The 24,555-nt window shown below is 40.4% G+C and overlaps 1 protein-coding gene across 1 annotated transcript in view; it reads left to right on the forward strand.

Moving 5' to 3' along the window:
- Positions 1 to 24,555, forward strand: part of fmn2b (formin 2b) — a gene marked incomplete at both ends in the record, with an annotated part of 91,762 nt that overhangs the window by 37,409 nt on the left and 29,798 nt on the right. The window contains 6 exons of the mRNA XM_079260662.1: positions 9,250 to 9,305; positions 9,442 to 10,505; positions 14,844 to 14,985; positions 15,374 to 15,461; positions 18,241 to 18,302; positions 18,880 to 18,971. Of these exons, the coding sequence (XP_079116788.1) occupies positions 9,250 to 9,305; positions 9,442 to 10,505; positions 14,844 to 14,985; positions 15,374 to 15,461; positions 18,241 to 18,302; positions 18,880 to 18,971 (1,504 nt within the window). The remainder of the gene's footprint in view (positions 1 to 9,249; positions 9,306 to 9,441; positions 10,506 to 14,843; positions 14,986 to 15,373; positions 15,462 to 18,240; positions 18,303 to 18,879; positions 18,972 to 24,555) is intronic.

Genomic DNA, 24,555 nt, shown 5'->3' on the forward strand with positions numbered 1-24,555 from the left:
TCATTGGGACAGGAAGTGGGTTTAGGTTTGTTGACGATTCCAGTAAGAACAGATAATGACACCGACTCAAACTGACAGAAACAGAGCCCTCAGTGACCTCTGAACCACACAATGAAGAGGGAGATATTTTGGCCCTGATAGCACTAACCTTGTCATTAAAATAAGACATTTTTTGCAACATTTCCAATAAAGAGGAATGATTGGGATAGGGTTAAGAGGAAATGGTTTTTAAAAGAATATGGGGCTTATTGACATTATTCGCAATCAGTTCAGAGAAATATTCTGTTTTCTCAGCTTTGACAATAGTCTAGTTATTCCTCCAGCAGTTTATAAGAATCTGGTAGGACACCTCCTGACGGTCCTTTTTCCACCTATGTTCCACCCTCCGACACTCACGCTGAGCTGCACGTGTGGTATCTTTGAGCCAAGACTCCTGTTAGTACACGACTTTAGTGGGAGCTACACGATCCATTACATCTGAACAGGTGGAAATAAAAGAATTCATCAATTGCTCCATATTCATGGATGTAGTGGAGTTTATAAGGTTATGTGTCGTTGCAGTGAAAGAGGGTTAAAGCATCAGGTTTAATGTTCTTGGAACCGGGACGATAAGCCAAAGAAAAGTTAAACCTGTTAAAAAATAAGGCCCTTTAGAGAAACTTTGATAAACACTTTCCAACTGTGAAGGAGACATTTCTTTTGTCCAAGGGGAGGAGCGTAAACAAGTGGTCAAACAGTTCACCCCCCAGTTAATTACTCTGCCCTCCCGCCAGTCATTGTGTGGGTTATGATGCTGCAGCCAGGAAATACCAAATATGACAGGAATTCCTGGTAATGAAATCAGATAAAAGCTGATAGTCTCTTGATGATGGTTAACCGCTACCTGGACAGGTTCAGTTCTTAAAGTTACTTGGTGCAACAGGTGGTCATCTAGGGCTCGGACCCGTATGGGCTTTTCCAGAGAAGAGACCCTTAGATCCAGTTGCTCCGCCAACTCTTTATCCATGAACTCTGTGTCTGACCCAGAGTCAATGAAAATGAATAACAAGTGATCTTGGGAAGCAGCAGTTAATTTTATGTTGAACAAAGGACGAGACAGAGGAATCAGACAGTTCGGCTCAGCAGGGTCCTCTCCTTCCTTGCTGAGCCTGATCTTTTACTGGACAGATACACACCAAATGTCCTGGCTGACTACAATATAAACAGAGTCAGTTGGTCATCCTCCGCTCCCTTTCTGCTGGAGATAGTCTAGACCGGCCGATCTGGTCTCAGGTTCCACGGACTCGGGATTAACCGGTTCAGCTGGTGGATTAGCAATAGAGAGGTGATTGAATGCTTTGAATCAGCTTACCCTGGAGTCCTGAGCACTCTCTCTCCGCCTTTCTCTTAGCCGTTGGTCAATACGGGTAGCCACATCCATAAGAGAACATAGATCAGAAGGGGGTTCTCTGGCCACAAGCTCATCCTTTATTCTCTGATAGTCCTTGGTAAAAGGCGTCAAACAATGCAGAAGCATTCCACTTGCTATCTGCAGCAATGGTGCAAAAATCAATAATATAGTCCGTAACTGACCTGCCGGACTGAGAGAGGGAAAACAGGTTTCTTGAAGCCTCATGTTCAGGTCTCCTAGGATCAAAAACCTGCCGCAGTTCCTCGGAAAACCCTTCAAAAGATGAGCAGATTGGAGATCCCCTTTCCCATTCGGCTGTCCCCCACAACCGGGCTCTCCCAGTGAGCAATGAAATCACGTATGCAACTTTTGCTCTTTCAGAGGGAAAGGACGTGGGTTGAAGCTCAAATTGTAAGGAGCACTGAACCAGAAAAGCCCGACACTGACCTGGCTCCCCTCCAGACCTTTCTGGAGGACTCATCCGGGGTTCCCGTTCAGGCAATGCCGTCTGAGAGGCTGAAGCAGAGGAAGTGGTGTCTGCAGGATCAGAACCAGATAGATAAGACTATTGCACAAAGACTAGCTAAACACTAGAGACCAGTTCACTCAGTCCGGCTTTTTGTTGCCCCAATGGTGGCCTCTACCCTGTTGGGTCCAGGAGATGGGACCCAAAAGAACCAGAAGATCTCAGGACTGGTTAAAGTTTTTATTGTAATAACGGGGGTCGAGGAAGCAGGAAGCCAACTCAAGAAAGGCTTGAAGTCCTCTTAGAGGATCCCAACTGGGTCTGGCTGGTGATGACAGGAGGGTTAGTGAATATGGCACACAGGGAGAAGCCAACTCCAGGGAGATATGTCCAAGAAGGAAGAAAAGGAGTTCCTCTCACCGGAGATTATTGTGGGTTTGTCCAGTATCCAAAATCTAAATCCAAAAGCCAGTCCAAAGTCCATACACAGAGTTGAAACACGAGTGGAAGAGGCGAGGGAAAAACACTGGGCAGGCAGGTTCTCGGGAGAAGGGGAAACAGGGCAGGAATACAGGGTGATCTTGAGAGTTACAGAAGGCTGGACACAAACAGAGTAAATCTGACGATCTGGCAACCAACAATCCTGGGCTTGCTGCTTAAATAGAGGGAGGCACACCTCATCACTGCTACCTTCATCTTATTACCCGTTTGCGCTGCCATGCTCAGCGGCCTGAGGTTACCCAGGGAAATGCCTCCTGTTGAGGAGAACGATGAGGGCACAAAACGTGGAGATCCATCCATTGTCCTATCAAGAGGACCAGCCAAGCACCAACAGGAGCAAGAAAGCATTGGGAAATAGCGGTGACGACAGTCTTTGAAATACAGTGAAGTGGACCAAATTGCATTTGGCGATCGGGCCAGCAGGGCCTTCAACTTTACAAGCCGGTCAGCTCGCGCCGGTTTTCAACAAATCCTGACGGCTGTATACCAGAAGTGAGTCAATGGTCCTTGTGACAAGCGTTAAAATGAAGACAAAACCAATAAAACAAGGCAGAGCCAAACGGCGACACAGACACTCCGGTGCCATCATACTTCCGCCACCTACTATATCAGCAAGACAAGCTGATATTCTCAGTGAAACGTTGTGTTGTCTGGTGGGAAGGAAAGGAAAAGCTGAGTGTCATCAGCATAGCAGTGGTAGGAGAAGCCATGAGAGCTTCTAACTGCACAGAGTGAGGAGGTGTATAGTGAAAAGAGAAGAGGGCCGAGCACCGATCCCTGAGGCTGCCCTGTTTTCATGTGATCTTGACACTTCTCCTCACCAGGATACTCTGAAGGATCTTCCTGTGAGGTAGGACGTGGACCACGAGAGGACAGATCCAGAGATGCCGAGCTCAGAGAGTGGAGAGGAGAATCTGATGGTTGGCTGAATCAGAACCAGCAGACAGGTCCAGCAGGACCAGGACTGAGGACTGACTGGTGAATGTGGCAAGCTGGAGCGAACCAGTACCAGACAGGAGACCAGTTCCAGTGAGTGAAGCCAGACTGATGTGGATCTAACTGGTTTCTATCATGGAGGAACTGGGAGACTGAAGACGACTCGCTCCAGTAGTGTGGACATGAACGGCACCAGTGGGACCAGCTGGTAGTTTCCAACCTGGACTGGGTTGAGTGTGGGTTTCTTCAGCAGCGGGTGACCCAAGCTTGCTGGAAGACAGAGGGAAAGACAGCGGATTCCAGAGAGGAGATGATAATATGGGTCACTGCAGATTGATTGGAGGTAAAATGCTCTGCAGGATGTCGGTAGGGACCGGATCAAGAGGACAGCTAGTGGGATGACAGTTTTGTAGAAACTTTAGGATTTTTTTTTTTTTTTTTTTCATTTCAGCATTTTTTATTCTCTTTTTTTTTTCCATAAGAAATTGGCAAATCCAAAAAACAATAACAGAAAATGTACTCCAGAGTTACAACAACTACTACACAGCCATTGTTGTACATTTCAGGAAAAGAAAATTGGAGTAGGAAGAAGAATTAGTCTTATAAACCCCACCCCATCCTCATTTTAAAGTAAAACAATCTGGATGGCATCACCTACGGCAAACACTAAGAGCAAAACACAGGTATGAAATGCTCTTTTTCTTTTCTTTTTTTTTTATCAGTTTTTTTGCATACAGTTTTAGTATGTACTCTTTATATTACAATTTAAATTGAGAAGGATTTGAACAACTTTAAAATTGCTTTTAAGTGCGTTCCATTGTTTTACACCAACCACTGAAATACTCGTTTGTTTGAGTGTAGTTCTTGCGAAAGGTTGTTTGAAATCACAATTTTGTCTACTTGTTTCATCATTTAAATTAAAAAGAATTTGCAGCCCCCGGTGGTAACAAGGATTGTTTAGCTTTATGCATGATTATTAATGTTTTCCACTTAACCAAATCTTGCAGTTTTAACAATGCCATATTCCAGAACAATTCCGTTGTATGCTCTTTCGGAGCATTTATAATAATTATTCTTATTGCTCTCTTTTGCAAAGTAATTAAAGGTCTTAAATTAGTAGTGTAGAAATTATCCCATACCTCCAGGCAATACATTAAATACGACAAAATAAAAGCACAATAAATTCTTCTCATTGCTTTATAACGTAACATATGCTTAACTTTACTCAACATGGCAATATTCTTACAAATGTTCTTTTTAAAAAGGCTATATGTGATTTCCATTTTAATTTTTCTCCTAAAAACCTAAATTCAGACACCCTTTCAATATTAATTCCATTTAGACTGAACGTAACATTTTCAGGGTATTTTTGATTTGTAAACAACATAAACTTAGCTTTACTTACATTTAAAACAACTTATTTTTATTAAACCATTTCTGAAGTTGGACCATTTCCTGTTTAATTGTTGTCATTAGTGTTTTAAATTTTTCCCCGACATAAAAAAAATTGTGTCGTCTGCAAAAAGAAAAACGTAAAACTTTTGATACCTCACATTTTTATACCTCATTAATATATAAATTAAGCAATTCCGGCCCAAATACAGAGCCTTGAGGAACTCCACCAAGAATTGTTCTCAACTCAGATTTGTGATCTAAGCTCTCCACATATTGTTGTCTATTTTCTGAATAACTGGTAACACAGTTTAACACTATACCTCTCATTCCATATGCTTGTAATTTTGTAATCAATATATGATAATCCAAAGTATCAAAGGCATTTTTAAGATCAATAAAAACTCCCACTGTATGATTTTTTTTTTCCAACTCTCCAGTTATGTCCTCTGCAATTTTAATTATTGCCAAAGCAGTTGATCGATTGCTACGAAAGCCAAATTGATTTTCATTTATCAAAGAATGTTTTTCAAGAAAAAAATCAAATTTTTCAACAAAAAGCTTCTCCAATTTTTTTAAAACTGAGAAAGCAAAGATATAGGCCTGTAATTTGTGAGACTATGCTTGTCGCCAGATTTAAAAAGTGGAATAATCTTTATTTTTTCAGGAAAGACACCAGTGTTGAAGGACAAGTTAAATAACTATTCAAATGGTCTACTAATGAAATGTATACTCTCTTTAACAATAAATATATCTAAGCCATCACTGTCACACAAGTGTTTACTTTGTAACATTGATACAATAGAAATAATGTCAGTCTCACTTACTCTTCCAAGATAAAGCGATTGCACAACTTTGCTGTCAGTATCCAAACTGTCTTCTTCATTGTGTGGTGAGATTGATTTGGCCAGACTTGGGCCAACATTGACAAAAAAAATAATTAAATTCGCCTGCTACTCGAACAGCGTTTATCTCAGAATTCTGTTCATTATTTATATAAGAAGGGTGATTACAAACCATTTTTCTACATATGACATCCCTTAACATTTTCCACATTCCTTTAATATTGCATTTTTTCATTAACATAGTGATAAAATAATCTTTCTTTGCAAATCTCAGTATAGTCGTCAATTTATTTTTATAGACTTTATATCGCTTTTCTGCATTTGCTGTACGATATTTTAACAAATCCCTATAAAGTTTATTCTTCTTCTTACAAGATTTCAATATACCCTTTGTAATCCAAGGTTTACCATTACATCTTATATTATCATTATCCTCCAATGTTTTTATTGGGCAAGTTTTATTATATAGTCTGAGGTAATTTTGTAAAAAGCGTCCATAAGCCTTGTTCACATCACTTCTACTATAAACTCCATTCCAGTCTTCACTGATAAGGTCATTCTTAAATGTATTTATTCTTGCTTCATTTCTCAATTTTACGACTTTCTTTTTCTTTACTTTGTGTGTTTTTACTTCACAACAGTAAATGAAAAATATTAGCAAATGATCAGTTGTGTCGTTTATCAACAGCCCACCTTTAACAGTGCTTTCCAGTACATTTACAAAAATATTACCAATTAATGTAGCACAACTTGTAGTTATTCGACTTGGCTGAGAAATGATTGGATAAAGACCTCTGCTATACATTGAATCTAAAAAATCTGAGCTACTCAGATGATTAGAAAAATTCAAAAGGTTTATATTGAAATCACCACAAATTATAGTTATTTTGTTGTTGTTCATCCCAACTAACATTTGCTCCAGCATATCCGTAAATAAAGTTGTAGGATCCTGGAGTTCTATAAATGCATGTAATGACCATATTTTTCTGTTTCTTCATTTCAATTTCTGCAGTTATACATTCCATTAAGTCCTCCATTACCGTAGTCATACCCTCAATTATTCTCCATTTCAAGTCATGACAAACATATAAAGCAACACCCCCTCCTCACTTGTTAATCCTCTTTAACGTAAAACAACTCATAACCGTCAATATGAAATTCAGCCCCTTTATCATCTGTCAGCCAAGTCAGGTAAATTTATTTTTAAACATAACCAAATAATCACATATTTTACTCAAATTTGAGTACAAACTTCGACAACTGAGGTGAATTTAAGTGAATGATCCAATAGTTTGAAAATCTACATTAAACTCTTCATCTGCATAGTATTTATACCTGTCATTTACATTTTGATATAAATTGAACTCAGAGTCCAGATCATACTCATAATCTTAAATGAAATAAAAAATGTAATGAAAACTACTTTATTAATCCCCAAAGGGAAATATTGTAGTATATAATAATAATAACTAGAGGAGGTCTTGTTCCGGAGGCTGATGGCTGCTGGCAGGAATGATCTTCTGTATCTTTCAGTCTTGCATCGGACCTGAAGAAGCCTCTCACTGAACACACTTTGTTGTTTCCTCACTGTGTTGTGGAGAGGGTGTGAAGAATCCTCCATCATCTTCATCAGCTTGTGCAGCATTCTTCTTTGGACAATCAGCTCCAGCGGCTCCAGAGTTACTCCAAGCACAGAAGCAGCTTTCTGGATCAGTTTGTTGATTCTCTTCAAGTCTCTGGTTCTGATGCTACTACCCCAGCAGATGCTGCAAAGCTGACTGCACTCTCCACAACAGACTTCTAGAAGATATGCAACATCTTGGTGCAGACGTTAAACCATCTCAGCTTCCTTAAGAAGTACAGTCTGCTCTGACCTTTCTTGTAGATGTAGTCAGTGTTGCATTTCCAGTCCAGTTTGTTGTCCAGCTGAACTCCAAGATACTTGTATTCCTCCACCACCTCCACCTCCTCTCCCAGGATGGAAACAGTGCTTTGTTTATTCTTCTTCCTCCTGAAGTCAACAATCATCTCTTTTGTTTTGCTGCTATTTAATATGAGATGATTGTCACCGCACCATTTAACAAACTGACTGACCAGTTCTCTGTACTCTGCTTCTTGTCCATCCCTGATACACCCCACAACTGCAGAGTCATCAGAGTATTTCTGCAGATGACAGGACTCAGAGTTGGACTGGAAGTCTGAGGTGTACAGAGTGAAGAGGAATGGCCAGAGTACAGTTCCTTGTGGTGCACCAGTGCTGCTGACCTCCATCTCAGACACACAACCTTTCAGTCTCACAAACTGGGGTCTGTTTGTGAGGTAGTCATAGATCCAGGTGGTTGTGGAGGTATCCACCTGGAATTTATGGAGCTTCTCACATAACAAAGCAGGCTGAATGATATTAAAAGCACTGAGAAATGAAAGAACATGACCCTCAGAGTGCTGCCTGAATGGTCCAGATGAGAGTGTGCTCTCTGGAGCAGGTATATGATGGCATCTTCAACCCCAAGTCCATTACGATATGCAAACTGGAATGGGTCCTGAAAGGTGTTTACTTGCTTGTTGAGGTGAGCCAGTAAGAGTCTCTCCAGGACTTTCATGATGTGAGATGTCAGGGCAACTGGTCTGTAGTCACTTGGTTCAGCTGGTTGTGTTTTTTTAGGCAATGGAACAAGGCAGGAGGTTTTCCACAGCACTGGGACTCTATTTTGTCTCAGACTGGTATTGAAAAGGTGCTGGAGAATCGGACATAGTTGTTCTGAGCAGGTCTTGAGAACTCTGGGACTGACACCATCTGGACCTGCAGCCTTGTTCTGGTTCAGTTTCTCAAGTTGCTTCTTAACCTGATTGCAGGAGACAAACAAGGTGGAGGTCTCAGGATGTCCTGATGTGGAGGGAGATGAAGCTGTGTTCTGGTCCATGACTGAGCTGCAGGGTGACAGATTGGAGGCGTGACAGGAAAGCAGTGGGCTTATGGAGGGTGTGTGGTCTGTTGGGCTGGAGGTAGGGGGTGAACTGAACCTGGTGAAGAAAAGAAAAGAAATGAAAAAAGAAAAGAAAGTAAACACGACCTTCTCAGTTATCTGCATTCCAAAGATGTAAGGTAACAGAGGATGTGGATAACGTGTGAGACATTAAACGAGAGAGGTTTAGCGGATTGGGGATGGGTTGGCGGTACATGGTGTTATGACCTTAGCTGGTCGTGCCTTCGCTTGGTGGATCTCACACAGGTAGACTCGCAGGTCTTTGCCCTTAGTGGTCTTAACCCGACGTGGGCTGACACAGTGGCTGACGCTACAACGTGCCTGGGCTGCTAAAGTACCTCAGGCTGACCCAGCTGAGTCCACTCAGCTTGACTTCTCAGCCGGCTGAAACCGCCTCTTTCTGCTTGTCCCGAGCAGTGAACGGGAGTGTGACCCGCATCACGGACTCAGCTGTTGTAGATCTTAGAGAAACATGATAACGACAGAGCAAGTGCAGACAAAGACCCAAAACCAAGACTAGCAGTAACTCCTAGCTGACTGAACCATGATGCCTAAGATCTGTGCTTGTTCTACCAAAGTTAGCCCGATTCTCTGTTTATTATGTTTTTTTGAGTGTGCAGTGAGTTTTCACCCGTTTTAGAACACAAAAAAAACTTGAGTAGATCCGGCCCTAAATCTTTTAAATCGGCCCACATCTGACTTTGCTTCTTTTGTGCTATCACATCTTCTGTCCAGAACAACACACAGCCATCTTGGATTTGAGGAAAGAAGGGAAAGAGGTCAGGTCAGAGGTCAGTCCCTTTCCTTTTCTCATCTTACATGATCTGAGAGGTTCCTTTGAGGAAACATAGTGGTGACTTAGATCTAAAGTGTCCTTGGCTCATTTCCTTCTGATTTTACGCTGACTTTATAATTTTCCCTTTTCAGCATGAGGAATCTGTCCTCCCCTCCACAAAACTGAAGGAGAAACACGTTAACGTCATCCAGCAGCTGGAACAAACCATAGAAGACCTCAGGACAAAGATTGCCGAGCTGGAGCGACAGCCCCCCGTGCTGAATGGTCTGAAGTCCACCACCTGCACCATGGACCGGGAGTGTGGAGGAGATGAGGGACTGCTGAGGTCGCTGTGTGACGCTCATCTACAGACGGAGGCAGCCTCCTCTCTGGGCTGCTGGGAGGCCAAGTCGGTCCAGACGTCCCCCATGGAGAACAGCTTTAAGTTCAAAGTGCCTTTCAGTGACCCAGGGGGAGGTCTGCAGCCCCCACCCAGACAAGAAGGCTTCCAGTGTTCCTGTAAGCTGCAGCCTCCTCCTCCAGGAGGAGCTGGACCACTTCATGTAGAGCATTATATGGCACCTCCTCCTCCTCCTCCTCCTCCTTTACTGGGTGCCTCAGTGCTGACTTCACCCCCACCTCCTCCGCCACCTGGTGGCATTGTTCCACCCCCTCCTCCTCCTCCTCCTCCACCACCACCACCACCACCACCACTACCTGGTGGTTTGGCTCCGCCTCCACCTCCTCTTCCTGGCGGCATTGCTCCACCCCCTCCTCCTCCACCTCCTCCTCCACCACTACTACCTGGTGGTTTGGCTCTGCCTCCACCTCCTCCACCACCACTACCTGGTGGTTTGGCTCCGCCTCCACCTCCTCCACCACCACTACCTGGTGGTTTGGCTCCGCCTCCACCTCCTCCACCACCACTACCTGGTGGTTTGGCTCCGCCTCCACCTCCTCCACCACCACCACTACCTGGTGGCATTGCTCCACCCCCTCCTCCTCCCCTGCCAGGTTTTGGGGCTCCTCCTCCACCAGGAGCCTCCTGTGTTCCTCCTCCTCTTCCAGGAGCACTGAGTTCTCTGCCTCCTCCTCTGCCGCTCGGTCTATACGCTCTGGGTCTAAGTCAGGAGAAACCCCCCAGAAAAGCTGTGGTGGAGCCACCCAGACCCATGAAGCCCCTGTACTGGACCAGGATCCAGCTGCACAGCAAAAAGTAAAGATGATATCTGATCCAGTCAGGGAAGGGCAGGGACTCTAAATCTAACCAGTTGTCAAAAACAAACTCAATGCTCTGCAGACCCGGGGAGCTCAGAGAGATTGGATTTGATCTTTTGCATTGCCTTACAGTGTTTTGTGTTCCTTCACAACATATTTTGCATAATATAAGAAAAACCGGATCATCAGACAGATCTGTCCGTCTCGTCATCAAGTCAACACAACGCGTACATACACCTGACATTCTGTCCATGTTAACAGAGGAAATATGTGCTAATCTAGTGCTTTAATAGTGCTTTCAGTAGATTGACTAAAAGTCCAGATGAAGAGGTTTGCTGTAATCTTAAACTGTATCAGCTATGTTGCCACCTGATTGCCGTGACATTTCATTTATCAGCTGTCATCCATAGATGGAGCCCGGCTTTAGGCCTGTTGTTCCTATCCTCAACATGGCCTGGGCCAATGCTGAAATCACTGAAACACAAACTGACAAACACAACATATGGCACAAGGAGGCAAGATAAAATCTGAGGTAGTAGAAACCTGAAAGCAGGCCAAGGACCCCAAAACAAGGTTGAAACCATAGCCCGCATATGAAAGATAGACAGAGCCTCCAGTGGTTCAAAGTGAAGCCTATGTGAAAATGCATAAAACTGCAGTTCCCCCTTCATCCACTAGGGGCTGCAAAACAGAGCAAATCCCCATAGACTCCCATGTTAACAAGACCAACTTCACAGCAGAAATAAACATGTTTACAGCAGAAATAAACATGTTTACAGCCTAGTACAAAAATCCATTTTAGGTTTAATAGGTCAGGTTTAAAAGTAATTTAATCTCAAAGTTCGGCACATTTAGGGGCGTTTCCTTTTGATTGACAGGTACCCAATCTCCCGCTTCAAGTAAGAATAATGTAGAACAACCGTGGTTTTTAGCCAGTTAACAACGTGACTTAGCTTTAGCCCGCTTACCTCCGTTAGCTGGGTAGCTCCTGTTATCTCCGGGTTAGCTCGGTTAGCTCTTAGCTACAGAAAGCTCGGAGTTCGCTTGATGTCAATCATCCACCACGACGCTCACAGCCCCCCTCTCAGCTCCACCTCTTTGCCCATATTTCGTATTTTCCGGACAAGACGATTTCCTGTAACCATAGATTGTATTACACAGGCTAAATCTGTCTGTTATTCTGGTTTAATTAGTTACAGTGCTGGTGACATTAAAGCCCTGTTTTCTCTAATCCCCACCCTCTAACCCCACCAGACCACCTGACTTACTTCCTTGTAGTATATGTATTCTACTTCTTTTTGTAAGACTTCTATTTAATTATTTCAGACAAAACAAACATATTTTCTATTAACTTATTCCTGGCATTCAACTAATTTCTCTTTTCCTTGGTTTCTCATGCCCAGCCTTAACAGGCAACCCTCTACTTTTGCCCTACCTCATGTAATGGCTATACTTGAACTACTTAGAACTGTACTGACTGTGACCTGTCAGTTTGACCCGCTTAAAGGTGATAATCCACTCTTCCTTTATTATTGGCACTGTTCCCTCAACCCTCAATAAAGCTACAATAACTCCAATACTTAAAAACTCGGTGCTGATCCCAGTAACCTTAACAACATTTGTTCTGTTCTTAAAATTCTGGGAAAATAGCTTGTTTAGTTTCATTAGTTTAGTCTACTTTGATTCTAGATATAAAATTTATTTTTCCTATCGGACAATGAGTGCTTTAGAAAGGAGCTGGTTTACCTTTGAAATGTTTAGACTGGCATTTCAGACTTCTTCAGATACGTCATTCGTCCATCATGGCTGTGTTTATTGGCTGGTGATGGAACCATGGTGACATCATGGATGCGTGACCCACTGGGCAATCTGACAGGTAGGGAAATCCACTGTAAAATAAATAACCACATCATGGACTGGGACAACACAAAAATCACTGGATCAGAGAGCAATAAGTTTGAGTGCCAGATGCAGGAGGCTATACAAGACAGGAGGACAAAGGAGGTCAAAGGACACCGTCAGCCACGACAAGGAGACATTCCTGTTGCTCCACACATGGCAATCTCTCTTGAACCGCACCCCATAAACCTGTTAGATTGCCTTGTGGGTCATGCCTCCAGGAATCCGCCATGGTTCCACTAGCTGATAAAGACATGTCACAATGGACGTTGGATGACGTTTCTGAAGAAGGCTGAACAGCAGTCGAAATATGTCAAAGGTAAAAGTAGATCCTTTCTAAAACGCTCATTGATAAAAAATGAAATCCAATATCTGAAAAGAATAAGTGCTTCTCAGGTTCATACACATCTAACCAGTAATAACCTGTATGAGCAGTTCCAGTCTGGCATTGTTCTCCTTTTCCACTGTATCAGCTTTACTTAAAACCACATGATGCCTCTCTAGCAGGTGATTCTAGGCTATTATCTATTCTTCTTCTCCCAGCGCTGCCTTCGACATTGTTTCACACACTGTCCTGCCTGACAGCCTCGCCAGTAAATTGTATCACAAAGGCACGTCTTTACTGGCTCAAATCATACATCTATGGTCATCTCAGTTTGTTTAAATCATGCCTCTATTAACCTCCTGTTTGCTTCCAGGTACTACAGGTGTGACCATGGTTTCAGTATTGAGGCCTCTCATGATTTACCCACTCCCCTTGGTCAAATTTACTGAAAACACCATATTAATTTCCATTGCTATGCAGATGACACCCAGCTCTACCCCTTGTCTAAGCCAGATTCCACTCTCTCACCTTCATCCCTTCTCAATGAGCTTAATGAAAGTAAATCCTGGTTCACTTTCAACTTTCTCAAATTAAACAGAAGGGAAACTGAAATGCTCCTCCTAGGTACTAAATCCCCTCTAGCCAAATCTCACAGCTTCACAACTGTCATTGATGACATCCTCCATAGCACACTTTCATTTACAACCCATAATAACATCACCAGTACAAATCTCTTTAATCTGTGCAAGATAAATCATTTACGCCCATCCTTCACAACTTACTTGACAGACTTGATGGTAATGGAGCTTCTGTGATTGGTCAAGCCATAGGGTACTTTCCATTGTGAGATAACAAACTAGGTTTGAAAGAGAACAGACCATACCTGCAGACAGAGATAAAACCACTAGATGGCAGACATTAACCTTCTTCCTTGCACAATTATTCTGTTCAAATGTTAGAAGAAATGAGGAAACTCTTATTGGTGGTACAGAATCTATGACAGAGAAACTAAGCAGCATTATGAAACAGGGTCTTTACCTACCAACCCAAAGTCAGGAGCAGAATTCCAGGAATATTTAGTGGTGTGCAGATGTGGCAGACGCATCAGAGGTGGAAAACATAGGAGTGAAAACAGCAATGGGAGCAGCATGGGCAGTCAGAATAAATGGCTGCTTGGATCACATAAATTAGGAAGTGAAGGAAAGTTTTCAAACAGTTTGGTTGGAGACAGGGACTGAATTTCTTGTTTTTGGTTTTGAATGATGATTCCAACAACATTTTACCACTCAATAGTTTGGTTTATTCATTTTAAGAATAACATAACAAAAACCCAAAATACCAAGAAAATATATAACAGTGCAGAGGCTATACAATGTAACAGGCTGTCAACCTGGAATTTCACAATTTAAAATGGAAATGATTGTATGTATTCCTATCATAAACTCTATGAATTTATCACAAAGTACTTCCAAGCGACAGCCTTTTGAACTCTTGAAATAAAAATTTGACATTTTGAATTCAGTTCAATTCAACTTCACTTGTACACCATCTAAATTTCTTTGCAAAACTGTTTTATTCTGAACAAACAGGTCAATTGTATTCATTATAAACACAGTGAAACAAGAAGAAAAAGTAAAAATAACGTAGAGAAATTCTGAGTCACTTTACTTTGAAAAGCTGGAAAAAAGACACATTAGTTATAATTTTTTTCTTTAAACTGAAATCATTATGAACTTTTTGCATCAGTTGAATAACTGATTAACTAAATAAATAAAGGTTTTAAAGTATTTAAAAAGATACAGTATACTTTTATCTAACAAAGTAATCATAATAATGATGAATTATCTTTTCATGGACTCATTTTATTGCCACTGATTTATTCAACCATATCATAGTTTAACATTCATCTGGCTGAAGACGAGCATTAACAACCGCTTAATATTAGGCTAAATGCCCTGAATGTATTTTAATAAAAACCACGTTACATATAACTTCAAGACTATTGCTTTACATACAATCTGAAGAAGAGCTTTTAAACAATCGTAAATGACATTGCTGAAAATATTTTGGATGTTTTCTGACTGGGCAGTAAAACAGTCTGTGTCTGGTCAGGGAGTCCTCATCCCTGGTGTGGGAGACCATCGAGGAGCCTGATGTGGACTTTAACGAGTTTGTGGAGTTATTCTCCAAAACGGCTGTGAAGGAGAAGAAGCAGCCGCTTTCTGACACCATAACCAAGTCCAAGGCAAAGCAGGTGTGTTCCTCATCAACCAGTGGGAAGCTGACAATGTCTTTCATTTAGACAATAGAAAAGAATGTTTAAACATTGCCACTGTGACAGAAAGCAGTCCATCAGTGTGGTTTAGGTTTGAAGGTTTTTCCTTTATTTATTATTATTTATTCATTATTATTTCCTTTATTATTTATAATATACCAAATGTTTTGTTTCAAGTCTAAACTGCCATGAGAAGAGTTTTCTTATGGTTATAATTGAGAAAGAGAAACTGTTCCAAAGTGATGAGAAACCACAACCAAACCAATTGGACCCTCTTTCCAGTTACCAAAACCAGTATAGGATGCTGAATTTGGAGAAGGGCAATGTGTTCTCTTCTCTGACTTGTTGAATTGGATCTTCTTGTCAGGTTGCAAAGCTCCTGAACAACAAGCGTTCTCAGGCGGTGGGAATCCTCATGTCCTCTCTGCACCTGGACATGAAGGACATCCAGCACGGTGAGTCGCCACCAGGGATGAAATGCTGACATGTCGTTTATCAGAATATCCACTGCCTGTTAGGATCTTTACAAGGATTATGACCTGTTAGCATCTTTACAAGGGTTATAACCTGTTAGCATCTTTACAAGGATTATAACCTGTTAAGATCTTTACAAAGATTATAACCTGTTAGCATCTTTACAAGGATTATAGCCTGTTAGCATCTTTACAAGGATTATAACCTGTTAGCATCTTTACAAGGATTATAGCCTGTTAGCATCTTTACAAGGATTATAACCTGTTAGGATCTTTACAAGGATTATAGCGTGTTAGCATCTTTACAAGGATTATAACCTGTTAGCATCTTTACAAGGATTATAACCTGTTAGGATCTTTACAAGGATTATAGCCTGTTAAGATCTTTACAAGGATTATAACCTGTTAGGATCTTTACAAGGATTATAACCTGTTAGGATCTTTACAAGGATTATAGCCTGTTAGCATCTTTACAAGGATTATAACCTGTTAGGATCTTTACAAGGATTATAGCCTGTTAGCATCTTTACAAGGATTATAGCCTGTTAGCATCTTTACAAGGATTATAACCTGTTAGGATCTTTACAAGGATTATAGCCTGTTAGCATCTTTACAAGGATTATAGCTTGTTAGGATCTTTACAAGGATTATAGCTTGTTAGGATCTTTACAAGGATTATAGACTGTTAGCATCTTTACAAGGATTATAACCTGTTAGGATCTTTACAAGGATTATAGCCTGTTAGCATCTTTACAAGGATTATAACCTGTTAGCATCTTTACAAGGATTATAGCCTGTTAGCATCTTTACAAGGATTGTAACCTGTTAGGATCTTTACAAGGATTATAGCGTGTTAGCATCTTTACAAGGATTATAACCTGTTAGCATCTTTACAAGGATTATAACCTGTTAGCATCTTTACAAGGATTATAGCCTGTTAAGATCTTTACAAGCATTATAACCTGTTAGGATCTTTACAAGGATTATAACCTGTTAGGATCTTTACAAGGATTATAGCCTGTTAGCATCTTTACAAGGATTATAACCTGTTAGGATCTTTACAAGGATTATAGCCTGTTAGCATCTTTACAAGGATTATAGCCTGTTAGGATCTTTACAAGGAATAGCCTGTTAGGATCTTTACAAGGATTATAGCCTGTTAGCATCTTTACAAGGATTATAGCCTGTTAGCATCTTTACAAGGATTATAACCTGTTAGGATCTTTACAAGGATTATAGCCTGTTAGGATCTTTACAAGGATTATAACCTGTTAGGATCTTTACAAGGATTATAGCCTGTTAAGATCTTTACAAGGATTATAACCTGTTAGCATCTTTACAAGGATTATAGCCTGTTAGCATCTTTACAAGGATTATAACCTGTTAGGATCTTTACAAGGATTATTGCCTGTTAGGATCTTTACAAGGATTATAACCTGTTAGCATCTTTACAAGGATTATAACCTGTTAGGATCTTTACAAGGATTATAGCCTGTTAAGATCTTTACAAGGATTATAACCTGTTAGCATCTTTACAATGATTATAACCTGTTAGGATCTTTACAAGGATTATAGCCTGTTAAGATCTTTACAAGGATTATAACCTGTTAGCATCTTTACAAGGATTATAGCCTGTTAGCATCTTTACAAGGATTATAGCCTGTTAGCATCTTTACAAGCATTATAACCTGTTAGGATCTTTAGAAGGATTATAGCCTGTTAGCATCTTTACAAGCATTATAACCTGTTAGGATCTTTAGAAGGATTATAGCCTGTTAGGATGATGTTATGTTGTAAACAACCCGGTGCTGAACTGCAAAGTGAATATTACACAGCACAGGCTCTACAGCACTTAGCGGGACTGCAGCCCGATGAGACTTCATTTCTTTTTGATTGCTCGAGTTGAACATGAATATGATGCTCTCAACACATCGACTCTACATCAGTGCACATCCATATCCCGGTTGCTCCAAGTTTGTGTTTGGCTACCTCTTACAGTAACTCATTGTGAATGTATGGCAACTGTAGGTGACTCCTTTAGGTGAACAGTATATATATATATATATATATATATATATATATATATATATATATATATATATATATATATATATATATATGTATATATATATATATATATATATATATATATATATATATATATATATATATATATATATATATATATATATATATATGTGTATATATATATATATATATATATATATACATATATGTATATATAAATATAAATGTGTATACGTATATATATATGTATGTATGTATGTATGTATATGCATATGTGCATATATAGATGGGTACATTTGAGTGGCATGTTTATATGTAGGGATATATGGTGTGTACAGATTGTATTATTCATCTGGTTTTGTACTTTTGCTGCCATGTGGGAATTTGATTTGAATCTTTTCATTGACAACCCAATGAGAAGATCATTTCAACCATGTTGTTCTTGTTAGAACAGGATAATTATGTTATCTTGACAAAACAAGCTTTGCTTTTTTTTTTTTAAATTGTGAGAGAAACTCGTATCCCAAGGTAATGGTAGTTTTTTGTCATTATGCTTTTGTTCCCTTTAAGATAACGAGAAAATTAACATGTAAACTTGACATATTAGGAAAATTAGCTTACCATCTCCTTTAGTGACCTGAAATAGTAGTAAGTTGAAATGAGCCACATGGATCAAACTGAATGATCAGTGAGAACAACTGCGAGCATTTATTACCTTGTCTCTGTTTTCTAGCTGTGCTGAACCTGGACAACACTGTTGTGGACCTGGAGACCCTTCAGGCGCTGTATGAAAATGTGAGCTGCAAACTCTCCTCAGTCTGTTTGCAATGCTGTTCAGGTTTCCTAGCCGTTTGTTGTCATGAAAACTTAAATCTTTGTTTTCTGCCATTGTGGAGTCTTAAAGTGAACGTACTTGTAGAAACCGTCCGTTTTTCTCTTTGTTTAATGTTCACCTCTGACAAAACAGCACATGTGGTACGTATTAAAGTACAGATCTGATTTCCTATAATATATTTAAAATGTCCATTTACCACCACTTATCGGGTTGCGGGAGCAGCAGCCTAAGCAGGAAAGTTTAGACTGCCCTCCAGTCACATTAGCAAGGTTGTCCAAGGGGTGCCGAGGCGTTCTTGGGCCACCAGAGAGGCATCCCAACCTGAGTCTACTCTGAGCCTCTCCCAGATGATGGAGCTTCTCACCCCATGAGGAAAAAACATCCATAACCTGGATTACCACTCAGATACTTTTCTATTTGTTTCCCAGATACTGCTGCAGTTAAACACGGCTAACAACACAAGGCATTTTATGTTATTCTGATGGTTTGAATGGATTATGGATCAGGTGGGATGATTTCCCTGTATCTGTCCAACAGAGGGCCCAACAGGAGGAGCTGGACAAGATTGAAAAACATATGAAGGCTTCTAAAGACAAAGAGAATGCTAAACCGCTGGACAAACCTGAACAGTGAGTATTCATCCTCCATCTCACCTGTTATCAACAGGTTTTGCCCTGCTTTGCTCAAAAGAGACATGTTCATCCCACGTGGGCCCACAACAAACGCAAACAAAGCAGACGGACTTTAACCCAGTTTATCAGCCTCTCATTGATACAGCGATAAACTCCATTATGCAAATAAAAATAAGTAAACCTGCAATTATTGTCATGAACTTACTATATTCAGGTTATCATTTTTAATCATGATTAAACACTATGGGTGTAACAGAAATGGGAATAAACCCTGATTTTAGTATCTTCTAAGCAAAAAGCACCTTAATAAACAAAAAATACATAAATAAGTTCTGCAGAAAGTCATCAGACATTGACTAGATTGGACAAATATGGTAGATAAAAAAGAAATGGAACTGCAGCTGGAGGAGCACAGACCCAACAGAACCTTGGAGAACCTCTACCTCTGGTCCAGAAGAATAAAGATCTGATAACAGATTACTGGCATTATTCCCAGTGTCATTCCAGTATTATTTGTCTCGCCTGTTTGTCTGAGTTTAAGCAATATATTTATTCATTTTCCGTAGGAGTTGCACACATAAACTGAACTTATGAACACGCCCAACCTCAACATCCCACATTCAGGGTGAAGAACTAATAAGAAGAGGAAAAGAAAAATAAACTAAACAAACAAATAATAAAAATAAAAAACAATTAATGCACACACACACACATATATATATATATATATATATATATATATATATATACATATATATATATATATATATATATATATATATATATATATATATATATATATATATATATATATATATATGTATATGTGTATATGTTTATATACTTACCAACACTGTGTGTATGCACAACACACATACACTGTATCCAGAGTTGTATAAAGCAGTAGAAAGTAGAAGTCCAGTTCTTTCAAACCAGTCTCTAAACCAGATGAATTTATTTAACTCAGCTCCACTGCCTGTTGGTGAAAACACCTGCTCTAAATGCATTGGTAGATCAAAAAGCATGGCAGGATTTTTGCTTTATTTTTACTTCTACTATATACATCTATCCTCACACAGCATGTCATTACGATAGAAGTGATTGTTGACTGTATATATGAAGAAAAACAAACGCACACATAAGTGTATTATTCAATTCAATTCAATTCAACTTTATTTATACAGCGTCAAATCACGGCAATGCCATCTCAAGACACTTTACAGACAGAGAAGAAAACATAATGAAGGCCAATTCATAACAGCCTATATAAGGAAACCAACAGATTGAGTTGAGTCCAACTCAATCTCCCATCCTGAGCAAGCACATTGGCAACAGTGGGAAGGAAAAAACTCCCTTTTAACAGGAAGGAAACCTCCGGCAGAACCCGGCTCAGGACAGGCAGCCATCTGCCTCTGCTGTGTGGGGGGAAGAGGACAGAAAGACAACAGACAACAGGAACTGCTACTCCCGGCCAGGGAGACCTGCTGAGACAGGAGACATACATGTTAATGATGCAACACTGTTTTTTTTTGGGGGGGGGGGATAAAAGAGAGAGATAAAGAAAGAAGCTCAGTGTATCAGGAAATGTCCCTCAGCAGTCTAAACCTATAGCAGCATAACTAAGGGATGCTAACCATCCCTAGCTATAGGACTTATCAAAAAGATAAGTCTCCAGCCTAGTCTTAAAGGTGGGGAGGGTGTCTGCTTCCCTAACACTAACTGGGAGCTTATTCCATAAGAGAGGGGCCTGATAACCAAAGGCTCTGCCTCCTGCTCGGCTCTGTGAGGCTCTAGGAACCACAAGTAAGCCTGCAGTCTGTGAACGAAGTACTCTGCTTGGTATATAAGGAACCATGAGGTCTTTGATATATAATGGTGCCTGGTTGTGGAGGGCTTTATATGTAAGGAGAAGGATTTTAAATTCTATTCTAGATTTAACAGGCAGCCAATGAAGAGAGGCTAAAACTGGAGGAATATGATCTCTCCTGCTGGTTCTGGTCAGGACTCTGGCTGCAGAATTCTGGATCAGCTGAAGGCTTTTCAGGGCATATTTAGGACAGCCCAGTAATAGAGAGTTACAGTAATCTAGTCTCGAAGTAACAAAAGCGTGAACCAGTTTTTCTGCATCACTCTGAGACAGAATGTCCCTAATTTTGGCTATATTACGTAAATGAAAGAAGGCTGTTTAAGTAACCTGCTTAATATGTGGGCCAAAGGACAGGTCAGGGTCAAATATTACTCCAAGGTTTCTCACTGTAGCACTGGAAGCTAAAGTAATGCCATCCAGGTTCATTACAAAACCGGAAAATTTAGCTCTGAGTTTTTCAGATCCAACGAGAATTACTTCAGTCTTATCTGAGTTTAAGAGGAGAAAATTTCTAGTCACCCAAGTCTTTATGTCTATGAGACAATTTTGTAGCCTATTGGGCTGATTTGTTTCATCTGGTTTAAAGGATAAGTATATTTGAGTATCATCTGCATAACAATGAAAGTTTATTCCATGCTGTCTAATAATTTTGCCTAAAGGGAGCATATATAGCGTGAAGAGTACTGGTCCATGTACAGAACCTTGAGGAACTCCATGACTTACTGTAGTTTGTGAGGAGGACTTGTCATTTACATGAACAAACTGAAGTCTAGCAGATAAATATGATTTAAACCATCTTAACGCTGTACCTGTAATTCCAACCACCTGTTCTAGTCTCTGTAACAGAATGTTATGATCGACTGTATCAAATGCAGCACTAAGATCAAGCAAGATAAGTACGGACACAAGTCCTTTGTCTGAGGCCATAAGAAGGTCATTAGTAACTTTCACCAATGCTGTCTCAGTGCTATGATGAGCTCTAAATCCTGACTGAAACTCTTCAAATAAGTTATTTCTGCTCAGGTGGGCATGTAGCTGAGCTGAAACTATTTTCTCGAGAATCTTGGACATAAACGGGAGATTAGATATAGGTCTATAATTTGCTATCACCTCTGGATCCAGAGATGGCTTTTTAAGTAAAGGCTTGATTACAGCAGTTTTAAATGATTGTGGTACATATCCTGTCACTAAAGACATATTGATAAGATTTAGTAGTGATGTATTAATTAAAGGGAAAATGTCCTTAAAGAGGCTCGTTGGGAGAGGGTCTAAGATACAGGTGGATGGTTTAGATGAAGCTATTATTTTAGTTAATTCAGAGGGTTGGACAGGACAGAAACTATTTAGACACAAGTCAGATCCTGGTTCTAAGGATGCTTCGGAGACCCCAATTTCTTCTTCTTTAGGGGAGCAACATTATCCAAGGTTGTACGCATTGAAGCTGTTATAGTATCAGCATGTTGATCAATCTGAGCAGGAGTAAGGCTTAAAGGGGGACTCTCAGTCATGCTAACACATGGTAGAGGGGTAAAAATTGATTCAATTGATTGTTTAAATTTTGTAATATTATTGTCTGATAAACATCTACTATAGTAGAATTTATTTTTGGTCAGTGAGTAATCAAATAAAGTGAATTCAAAGGTTAATAAGAAGTGATCAGACAAGACAGGGTTTTGAGGCAAAACTTTGAGCTTATCAGTCTCAATACCAGATGTTAGAACCAGATCAAGAGTATGACCATGAGAGTGAGTGGCTCCATGGACATTTTGTGAAAACCCAATTGAGTTTAGAATAGAGCTAAAGGAAATGTTTAAACTATCATTTTCATGGTCAACATGAATATTAAAATCACCTAGTACAATGACCTTATCAGTAGTCAGCACTAACTCAGACAAGAGATCAGAGAATTGGGTCAGAAACTCGGAGTAAGGTCCAGGTGGGCGATACACTAATGCTAAAAGGAGCGGTTTCTCTGAATTCCATTTTGGATGAGATAAATTTAATGTCAGGAATTCAAAGGATTTATAGTTAGTTTTGAGCTTAGGACTAATTAATAATTCTGACTGAAAAATAGCTGCAACACCTCCTCCTCTGCCTGTAGTTCTAGGAATGTGAAAGTTTAAATAGTTAGCTGGCGTAGCTTCATTAACACTAACATAATCCTCTTGCTGTAACCAGGTTTCCGTAAGACAGAATAAATCAATGTGGTGATCACCTATCAAGTCATTGACTAATAAAGACTTATTTGGGAGGGATCTGATATTCAGTAGGCCACACTTTATTGTCTTATTTTCAGATTTTATTAGATCTATTGTTTTTATTTTTATGAGGTTTTCACAATTAACCCCAGAAGTGTTTTTGTGTTGTTTAATTCTTACTGCTGGGAAGTTGTATAAGGTCAGAATGGGGTTTTGGGTGGGCGGCGGCAGGTGGGAAGCTGCAGAAAAGTGTGTAGGACTACAATTCTGCCTCCTGGTCCCAACCCTGAGTTGTCAATTTAGCTGACTAATAAAAGAGTCCATATTGCTAGATAAGAGAGCGGCTCCATCCAACGTGGGATGGATGCCATCTCTCCTAATAAGACCAGGCTTTCCCCAAAAAGCGCTCCAATTATCTATAAAACCCACGTTGTTATCGGGACACCACCTAGACAACCAGCGGTTGAAGGATGACATGCGGCTAAACATGTCATCGCTGATTAAATTTGGCAAGGGACCAGAGAAAACTACGGAGTCCGACATGCTCTTGGCAAAGTTACACACCGAAGCAACATTAATTTTAGTGACCTCCGATTGGCGTAACCGGGTGTCGTTACCGCCGACGTGAATTACAATCTTACGGTATTTACGTTTAGCCTTAGCCAGCAGTTTCAAATACGATTCGACGTCGCCCACTCTGGCCCCAGGAATGCATTTGGCTATGGTTCCCGGTGTCTCTAGTGCCACGTTTCTGACTATGGAACTACCTATAATCAGGGTTTCTGCCTCAGCGGGTGTGTCGCAGAGCGGGGAAAATCTTTTAGAAACGTGAACAGGTCGGTGGTTTTGGTTTGGGGCTACGCTTCCGCCTGACCGTCGTCCAGCCCGCCTCGGCTCCCTCTGAATGCTTTCCAGGAGTTATGGAAGGTATTCCACATTTCCTTGAATTTATCTATTTTCCCTGTGACAACATAGGTTAGGTTCTCAAATGCAAGACAGGACACCATTTCCCATAACCACAATGCAGATGTAGGGCCTTCCATACTTTTCCACCAAAGTGCAATTACTCTCTCAGCTTGGAACAAGCACATTTTGGCCAGGTACAAAATGATCGGGGTATATACCCGATATACAGAGTCTCACCTCCAGGGGTGCCACCATGCAAACCACACAAGAAACCAAATGCACCACATCTTTCCAAAAAGCTCTATTGGCTCTATTGGCATTCCCACACATAATAGACTAGGCTTGCAACATTACTATTACATTTCAAACAATGTTCAGGAACGTTTGAGCAGATGGAGCTTTACATGTGTCACAAATCTCAGCCAACATTTTCATGTAGGGCCTTTATGGGTTTAAATGGGCTGACAAATGGGCCTCATATGGGGTTGTCCACAGATTCAATTATGGCCACATGTTAAAAGCCAATGTAGGTCTTTTATTGAGAAACTCTGGGCACAATGGACCCAACTGGGCAAGGTAAAATAGAAAACATCAGCACCTCATCTTAAGT

The sequence above is a fragment of the Telmatherina bonti genome (genome assembly GCF_933228915.1).
Source record: "Telmatherina bonti genome assembly, chromosome: 21".
Taxonomy (NCBI): Eukaryota; Metazoa; Chordata; class Actinopteri; order Atheriniformes; family Telmatherinidae; genus Telmatherina; species Telmatherina bonti.